General features: G+C 37.7%; 2 protein-coding genes across 2 annotated transcripts in view; one reads left to right on the forward strand and one right to left on the reverse strand.

Moving 5' to 3' along the window:
* The window catches only part of LOC125027216, a 9573-nt gene extending 7743 nt beyond the window's left edge, over positions 1 to 1830 (forward strand). Inside the window, exons 4-5 of the mRNA XM_047616160.1 lie at positions 1 to 227; positions 335 to 1830. The exon at positions 1 to 227 is cut by the window's left edge and continues 4 nt beyond it. Of these exons, the coding sequence (XP_047472116.1) occupies positions 1 to 227; positions 335 to 910 (803 nt within the window). The 3' untranslated portion in view covers positions 911 to 1830. The remainder of the gene's footprint in view (positions 228 to 334) is intronic.
* Positions 1831 to 2529: 699 nt separating this feature from the next.
* The window catches only part of LOC125027303, an 18176-nt gene continuing 10705 nt past the window's right edge, over positions 2530 to 10000 (reverse strand). Inside the window, exons 3-10 of the mRNA XM_047616284.1 lie at positions 9410 to 9633; positions 8339 to 8542; positions 7879 to 8072; positions 7273 to 7356; positions 6081 to 6185; positions 5357 to 5433; positions 4519 to 4572; positions 2530 to 3590 (exon numbers count right to left, since the gene is read on the reverse strand). Of these exons, the coding sequence (XP_047472240.1) occupies positions 3380 to 3590; positions 4519 to 4572; positions 5357 to 5433; positions 6081 to 6185; positions 7273 to 7356; positions 7879 to 8072; positions 8339 to 8542; positions 9410 to 9633 (1153 nt within the window). The 3' untranslated portion in view covers positions 2530 to 3379. The remainder of the gene's footprint in view (positions 3591 to 4518; positions 4573 to 5356; positions 5434 to 6080; positions 6186 to 7272; positions 7357 to 7878; positions 8073 to 8338; positions 8543 to 9409; positions 9634 to 10000) is intronic.

Below are 10000 nucleotides of genomic sequence, written 5' to 3' on the forward strand. Positions count from 1 at the left end.
TGAACGAAGTGGAGACCGCTCAGGACCAGGTGAATGAAGCGGTGCGTGTGACCCTCGAGAAAAGTCTTCGCCATCTCGAGAAACTACGGAGGTCGTCCTTGGGATTTCTCGATGCTGCTGTGACAAGCGTGTCCTCCTCGGCTGTCGCTTCGGCCCAGTCCACCGCCGACCAGCTGAAGATGGAGCTGAGGAAGGTCGCGAAGTCGTTGGAGGAGAGGATGATACAGGTAGGGTCAGTCGGGTAAATGTTTGCTTTGCTGTCTATCTATCTGCCCTCATTTTATCCTGATTTCCCTTTAGCTGCTTCCTTCTTTAAATTGGCCTTATCTTCCAGGTCGAGGCCGCCGTTTCCTCACGAGGCTCAGCGTGTCCGCACCGTTACACTTACGTCGGCGGGAAGTGCCTCCTAGCCATGCCCCTCGCGTCGGCGACCTGGGAAACCGCGCGTGCCCTTTGCCTCAACGCAGACGGAGGCGACTTGGCTCTTCTACCTGACACCGCGTCCCTGGTAGCTGCCACGCCCTTCCTCTTCCCCGCGCCCACGACGCCGGCATCATATTGGGTGGGCGGAAAGAGCCAAGCAGCTGCCGAAGACTGGACGTGGGTCGATGGGTCCCCCGTCCGAGTGGAGATGAGCGTGTTGATTCCGCTGGAGGAGGGACCAGTGGACGGGGGTGAGGAGTGCCTGGCGCTGGTGGAAGGGCGCGACGAGGCCTTGCTTGTGGCCACGTCGTGCATGGGATCTCGGGGCGCCCTCTGCCAGTACCCTCCGCCTGTGCTCTACGCCTCCCTCACTCCTGCTACGCCCGCCCCGATGGCTGACGACACCAGCCCGCCCGTCATCGCCTTCCACGATAATGCCTTTGACCTCGAAGACCACGACTTTAGGGTCCCAAAAGTAATCTTTTAGGAGTCAGTAAAAAAAAAATACTTGTACCTCTTAATGAATGCAGACACAAATGCAGTGACGTACATATAGAGAAGAAAGAAACGCAGTCACAATAACACAACCAAACGGAAACGTGACGTTCGAGCCATACTAGCTCCTCTTCAGCCATCTTACTTTATTATTGTAGCTGTGTTTTGCTGTATCTCTAATATGTTTTAATTCATTTTATTTTCATCAATGCAATGTAAGGCCTGAGTTATGGGTTTCCACTCTCTCAGGAAAACATCCGAATGACAGGGAATACAGTGACCGAATCAACTAGATTTTAACATCACGGTCAACTGATGACTGGAAGCTTCCTTTTATTATCGTACTAATTACATGATCTACACGAAAAAATATATCATGCGGTCAGAGGATAGGCTTAATTACATTATCTAGAAAATCATGATAAATATTTGAAATTAATTTATTGCTGCGTCATCAGATTCTGTATAATGTCCTTTTTCGTGTGTTCCTTTCACTTATTTCATTACTATTATCATTCTCTAAACCATTTGGATATTTGACGGACATGCAAGACTATGCTGACATCCACTTTTTCGCCATTATACCTTTTACAAAACTCAGAATATGTTGAATGTGCTCCCTTCATGTAAGTTATGTTCCATAAGACAAAACTGGACACCTATTTGACATCTCAAACGCACATATACACATTCATACACACAGGAGCATACGAATTCTTACATTTACGTAAAACTTCAGAAATGCACACAGAAAGAAACACATAAACACACACACACACACATCCCCTCCCCTCCACACACTCACTCACGCACACATACACAAATGCATGTAGAATCACCTTCGTAAATATATGTATGTAACAATGTTTGTAACCCCAGCTGACATGTGTTCCAATAAACGGTTTACTTGTATCTTGTCTTTATATCATACATCAGATAAATTATAAAAAAAACATGATATTGTATAAACAAAGATAATGAATACACTAAAAAGTCGACAACAGTCCACATATCTGTTTCTCTATTCTTATCTATCTGCTCATCTATCCATCTATTGTGTGTATGTGTGTGTTTGTGCAACTCTGCCTCGCTTTATAATGGTCTAAACTCTACTCTCTGAATCGTATAAGGATATAAGGGAAAAAAAACACATAATCATATTTACATATCAAATTATTCTTTATACAGATACATAGACGCATATTCTGTAGATACAGTATACACATCTGGCATATGCATCATCGTTCATCACCATGAATGTATATATAGGAATATATACAAACGTGTATATGTGTTTATGTATGTATGTATGTACGTATGTGTGTATGTATGTATATATATATATATACAAATACATACAATATATATATATATATACATAGACATACATAAATAAATAAATAAATATACATACATATGTATGTATGTGTGTGTGTGTGTGTGTGTGTGTGTGTGTGTGTGTGTGTGTTTGTGGATATATATATATATATTTATATATATATATATGAATATAAATATGAATATAAATATGAATACACACACACACACATACACAAACATACCGTTATGTCTGTATCCATATATTGATATATTTGTCTGTCTGTTTGACTATATACTTCTACATTTATCTATCTACTTATAAATATGCATATATACACACCCATATATAGCATATGTATATATATACTAATAGATAGATAGATAGACATAGATAGATATAGCTATAGATATTGACATGCCACTATGCATACAAACGTGTACATGCAGACTTGTATGAACATTCATTCAGACCAAAATAACATTAGTTTTTGGTATTGAAAAAGTTTACATCACAATGAATAAATCGACTACATTAAAACATCATTTATAAATGTAACAAAATGGTCCATAACGATTATTGAAAGTATGGCATAAGTAACTATTCTATAATCTGAAACTTTGGCCAAAATGACTATTATCTTCGATTTCCTTTCAAAGTCGAATAGCATCACGTATTCTTTAAGTAAATGACTTCTTCTCCCGTGTCTCTACTGTACCTCTGTCCCTCTCTTCTGTCTCTCTATATCTCCCTGTATTCTCTTCTTGCTCTATCTCCGCTTTAATCTTATTGATAGTTATCTATCCTTCTACTTCCCAAATACAAACGTTCCAGTAATCAGTCATTTTCCCTTCTTTCAACATCATCAATAAGCATCACCTCTAGTACACTTACGATTAAATCACAAATTTCTTAGGGATAAAACCTTCTGTCCTTCCTCCTATCGCCTCTGCTTCTCTCCTCATCCTCCCCTTACTTTAAATCCTTCTTCCCCCCCCCCCCTTCACCCTTCTTCACTCCTTCTTCTCTTTCTTTTGAATCCTTCTCTTTTTCACTCCCCCTTTCTCCTTTCTTCCTAGCATCCTCTTCTAACTTTAAATCCTCTTCTTCTCGTTTCCTCAATCCACCACAGCCTCGCTCGTCTCAGCGCCCTCTCTTGGCAATAGACTTGACCGGATCGAAATCCATTACGAGCTGCCTCGCGTCCACTGGAGCTCCTGCCACTTGCTGGAGGTGGAGGGGCTTTAAGTTAGAGGGGTCCTGTAAGGTGGCATCTAGTGGGTCTTGGGAAAATATCTTCAAGAGGCTTGAGAAGACGCCGGTGACTGCTCCACCCACTTTCGTTTTGACGAACCTGTGTGGGTTGTCGCTGTTAATTTCGCAGATTTGTCTGTGAATCTATCTACTTATCAGTATACATGCGTACATACATATATATATATATATATATATATATATGTATATATATACATATATATGTATATATATACATATATATTAGATATATACATATATATGTATATATACATATATATGTATATATATATATATATATATATATATATATATATATATAAATGCGCGCACACACACACACACACACACACACACACACACACACACACACACACACACACACACACACACACACACACACACACACACACACACCGACGTGACCTGACGGCTCAGAACATATATATATATATATATATATATATATATATATATATAGACATACATGTATATATACATGTATATGCATCTCTGGTCTTATATGACCTGATGAAGCAGTAAATGCTAAACGACCTTCGGCATATTCGTGTGTTTTCCTGTACTTCCCTTCGTTCTACTTGTATATATATATATATATATATATATATATATATATATATATATATATATATATATATATATATTAATATGCACACACACACACACACACACACACACACACATATATGTGTGTGTGTGTGTGTGTGTGTGTGTGTGTGTGTGTGTGTGTGTGTGTGTGTGTGTGTGTGTTAATGCATCATCATATCATTCAAAGTTACTCAGGTGCAAGATAATTTTCCTATTGTTTTACTGTGAATAATAAGAACAACAGCACCACTAATCAACAAGTAAAAAAACTAAATCCTATAGTAACTATACCAAAACAACAACATTTACCACGCACCTCTTACTTATAACATCATATATATGTAAGATAAATATAACATAAAAACGGAAATTCAACATTCCCAGATAGAAATGAACTCCGTTAACAAGAATTCTCTTACCTCTCCAATCCGGTCTTTTCCTTTTCTTCTGATCCCTTCTTCGTTGCCTTGCGACTGTGGTGATAAAAATAACAATATATTGTAATGACGACGACAACAACAACAACAACAACAACAAACAGCAGCAACAACAATAATAATAATAATATCAATAATAATAATAATAATTGTTCTGTATGTGCGGCTGAAAGACGGGTATTGTACTTCATAGACTTTAGTATAATCCCTGAGATTCTAAGAATTTCGTTTTAAGAGTTCACTTCACGGGAACACTGTGAAAGAAATCGGAAACACAAGCAGCCCTGCAAACGAGTTTCACTTCCGAAAGCCGCAAATAGAAATGTGGCAACAAGAACTGTCAAATTTGCCGGGAGAAGTTTGCGCATGAACAACGCATGGCTGTAAGAAGTATTGAAAATAAAAAAAATACATGGCTTCAAACATGCTTAATTACCAAAGAGTCAATTGCACGTCCTACCTACCTCACCTGTTTACCCCTTTCCTTGATTAGGATGTAATTTGAAATAGAGAAATAAATTTAAAAAGTAAGATACCTTTTTAAGATTGACTGGTCGTGCCTTACACAGGATTACCGCGCAGGAGAAAGGCAAGGCTGGCACTTTCTTGACATAATTGTCTTTCCGCAATTTTTATTTGATTTTGATGATTAGTTATACAATTATTACATTTTAATAGCATTTCATACATGTCTACAAAAAAAAAAAAAAAAAAAAAATCTAACTCTAACTTAACCAACTTATAAATTCTTGTGGTGAAAACAGAGGACATTCATATATCAATATCTATATTAATTTAATCAACTAATTTAATCTCTTACTTGTACTTGTTCATCATGTCAACCCTGTTTTCACACTGTAGTTTAGTCTCCCCTTCCTTGCAAGGTACCACTGTCATCTGCAAAAATAAAAGAAAACGAGTTAGATAACGCGGTAATCATTTATATAATCATAATATTTGCATATATATAATCGGTATCATAATATCTGCAAATAAGAGAAAACGGATTAAATACAGCGGTAACATGTGTATATTTACCGCGTTTGTTGAAGAGTCGTTCTTGGTGTGTTTCGTTGCTATTACTACTTATATAAACGTTTTGCTTATTTCATAGTTTTTGCGATTCTTTTATAGGCCTTTTAATAAAAAGGCTTTCTCTTCTTTATGATATGATACGTGTCGACTATGCGTGTCTTATGTTAAGGTAATTTTTATGTTAGATAACCGTACCAGTATTTTTTTTTTTTTTTAATAAATACTACTGTTATAGCTACTAATGTTATTTTTACTAATGCAAGTGCTACTAGTACCACTACTTCTACTAATGTTGATAACAACTATCATTATTATTACTGTTGCCGCGATGCCAGTAGTAAATACAATAACAATAACAGTAATAATGATGCAAATAATAATAATAATGATAATAATCTTAATGATGATGATAGTGATAATAATAATATTAATAAAATAAAATAATAATAATAAAATAATAATAATAATAATGATAACAACAACAACAGCAATACGCAAAATAAACTCACTTTAGAGGAATCAGTCCCATTGTAGAACTCGTAGAGGTGGAGAGGAACTGGCCTCTGATTGTGTAGTTTGAGGAGGTAGTCCACGTAGCGAATTGCTCGGTCTATCTGCAGTTGAGTGATTGATGGATTGATAAGAAAACACGTGGGTATTTTAAGGGGTAAAATTATTTAGGTGTGAGGCTTTTTAACTGGGTTTTAGAATATTATGATGGCGGTGTGGTTCTCTGTCTCTGTCTCTCTTTATCCCCCATCTCTGTCTTTTTTAGTCTCCCCTTCTCTTCATCTCTCTCTTTACCTTTCTCTGTTTTTCCCTCTCCCATCTCATTCTTCCCTCATACTTCTCATCTCCCTACCTTTCCTCCCTTTCTTAATCTTATCGATAATTTATCAAGCTTGAGGGAAACCTCTTTTTTCGATTTTCGATAAGTCAAAATAATAATTTCTTATCGAATAGAAAAAAAAAAAAAAAAACACGCAACTAATTCGCAAGGGACAAATTATGTAGCCGAAAAATTGCCAGAGAACAGTAAAATGGCCAGTTCAAAGATTTTATTCTTATTTACTGTAAAAGCTTTATATATTTTCTAATATGTAGACACGAAATAGTGGATGACAAACAATGTAGCACAAATAGATAAGAAATATTGGGTATCACAGAATGTAATAACCCTATAAATCCAGCTTCTGAGTGTGTGTGTGTGTGTGTGTGTGTATATATATATATATATATATATATATATATATATATATATATATATACAGACACATACACATCTGTTTAGTGGAAAAGTACTGTGGAGATTTATCAACACAGGAGAAATCACTGAATGGTTGCGCTCAAACTATCACTGGCCCAAATATATGTAAATAGATATCTGTAAAAAACTGTTTAGACTAATAACCCTTGAAGGGATGTTCGTTTGTCCACCATTTTCCACTGTATGTATATTGCTGAATACAATATTTTCATTACCAGGTATTGATGCAGCAGATAGTTTAAATGCTATTAATCTAATGTTAATCTTACAGTCTTTTCATATTACCTTCTTTATCAAAAGTTGTTAGATATAGATAAATTGAAATAATATCTACACATACATACAAGGAATAAGAACTAGCTATACAACCGATTATTTTTTTGTGTGTAATTTTTAAAATATTTTTATTTAGATATTCAAAAGGAAAGAAATACCTTGTCACGGTCCTCATGACTAAATATCTCCAGCCCAGCCATTACGAACTCCTCGCGCCTCTTAAACTTTTGGTTGGCGTGGCTCTGGAATGGAGTGGAAATGAATCAAGTAAATGCTATTGAAAAGAAAAAGAAGAATAAAAACACAATAGTGTTCATAAGCAACTGTCCCAATGCAAACTAACAATCACAATAATTTTAATCAGTAAAAGTAACTGATAATGAAAATAACAATGATTATAACATTAATAACAACAGTATCAACACCACTAACAATATCATCAAGAACAGGGGAGAGAATAAATAAATGTTTAAAAACAACCATAAACAAAAGACATCGAATTATGAAGAAAAAAAAATCAAAAGGTAAAACGAATAAGGAATGGTAAAAAATAATACTTAAAACAAACTAACTAACTAAATATGGAACAAATATATGAAAAGGAAACAAAAACAAAAAAAACACAGGTAACAAAATATGAAGATAGAGGGAAAACGAATAACAATTGGGAAAGAAAAGGGACTGAATACGCGAGAAAAAAAACAAAAAAATACAAAATGAATAAACAAAGTAAATAAATAAAAAAACAAAAAAGGCAGAAGCACCTTCAAGCACTTCAGCCTCAGTGGATCCACGTCGAGGCCACGGAAGCGAAGGACGTCCTCGAGCAACGGGATCGGGTCCTCCTTCAGCTCCTCGTAGTGCAGGACCCGAAGACGACCCGCCTCCGCCTGCGTCGTCCAGTTGACCGCCATCTCTAGCCACGCCTTGGCCTGCAGCTTCACGAAGGCGCCCCAGTCTGTGCGTAGGAGGAGGGTGAATGGAGAGATTGATGTAGCCTAACTCAAAATTGTGTGATATTTCCTTGATAGAGCTATCAATATTTTAGTATTGCATCATTAGATAATTCAAATTATATCCAGTGCATGGAGTATCCAATGTAGGATATAATTTGTCTGATAAAAAAAAAAAAAAATAATAGATCGTCATCCCAAACTTATTACGAACGCAAAATATAACCAACTCGAAACACCCACGTATCCCGTGGTTATCATTAGCACTAACCTTTCCTCCTATAGTTAGCCAGGGGAGCATAGCCCGTGTGTCCGCCGAAAAGGTAATTGTGGAAAGAAAGGATGGCTCGGTACGGATTTCGAAGCAGCAGGACGGCCGTGCCTCGAAACGCCTTCACGTGAGTCGGTCCGCAGTCGTGGGTTTTTTGCGCGATCGTTGTCCCGGCTGCATGGTCGTCCAGCTCTCCGTAGTAGCCTGATGGATGAAAAAGGTGGAGGTAATTTGATGTTCCTTGGGGATTATCATGCGTGATGAGCAAAAGGGTTGTTACTGTACGGGGGTTTGGGTAATTCGTGTGGTGGTAAAAGGATGTTATACCATGGTCTGGGTTTTGGTGTGGTGTGAAAATGCTGTTGTAGAAGGTCGTCGACCTGAGGAATCTTATTTATGTGCATGTACTTTGAAAATGTTATGGTGCTGGCAATGCGAATATGACTACCTGAGAAAAAAAATCAATTTTAGTTATTTGCTCTTTTTATCATTATCCATTTTCGCGATATGGGACTTGAATGATTCAGGAAATTGGCAGTTGTAGCTAACTAGCAATTTATTCTAATGAGCTTCTAACAATGTTGACATGAATCAATGTTAATTGACCATGGAATAAACATCTCTCTATTGCCATAATGAATGTAAATATAAATATTTGGATAAGGCTTGCAAAAAATGTGTGAGTGTGTATGAGAGAGAGAGAGAGCGAGAGAGAGAGAGCGAGAGAGTGAGTGAGTGAGTGAGTGAGTGAGTGAGTGAGTGAGTGAGTGAGTGAGTGAGTGAGTGAGTGAGTGAGTGAGTGAGTGCGAGTGCGAATGTAAGTGAGTGTAAATGTGAGTGTGAGAGAGAGAGTGTGTGTGTGTGTGTGTGTGTGTGTGTGTGTGTGTGTGTGTGTGTGTGTGTGTGTGTGTGTGTGTGTGTGTGTGTGTGTGTGTGTGTGTGTGTGTGTGTGTGTGTGTGTGTGTGCATACATGTATGTATGTATGTATGCATGTGTGGGTGTGGGTGTGGATGTAGGTGTACCGTGCGCGTGCGCGTGCGAAGGAAACCCAATCGTTTTTAAACACCTACCGTGCAGATACAGCTGGTGGTCGCGGTAAATAGAGCCAGTAAACACGCCAGAGGCAGCCTCCAGCAGGTAGCGGGTCCAGGTGTTGCCAGAACCAGGGTAAGAAGCGAGAGCGCACGGAGAAAGCGAGGCGGCGGCGGCGAAGTTTACCTTGAATTGGCTACACTGCGCGTCTCCCGGCCAGAGGTATTTGCTTTTCCTCGTTGTTTCGAGGACGAGCTTCGTTCTTGGGGAGAGGGAGGGTGAGGGTTAGCATGCATGTGATTGTGATTACACACACACACACACACACACACACACACACACACACACACACACACACACACACACACACACACACACACACACACACACACACATATATAAATATATGATCATATACCCTCTGTGTCTGTATTATTTTGTAATACATATACATATGTATGTATGGACACGTATATTTGTGTAAATATATATAAATTTATATATGATGTTTCTCTTATGCATACACGCACGTACGCATGTATACTGTATACATGCACAGATACACATTTATATATGCAAATATATATATATTTAGCTTATAGACACGAATATATGTGTGCACTTCATGG

The sequence above is a fragment of the Penaeus chinensis genome, chromosome 7 (assembly GCF_019202785.1).
Source record: "Penaeus chinensis breed Huanghai No. 1 chromosome 7, ASM1920278v2, whole genome shotgun sequence".
Taxonomy (NCBI): domain Eukaryota; kingdom Metazoa; phylum Arthropoda; class Malacostraca; order Decapoda; family Penaeidae; genus Penaeus; species Penaeus chinensis.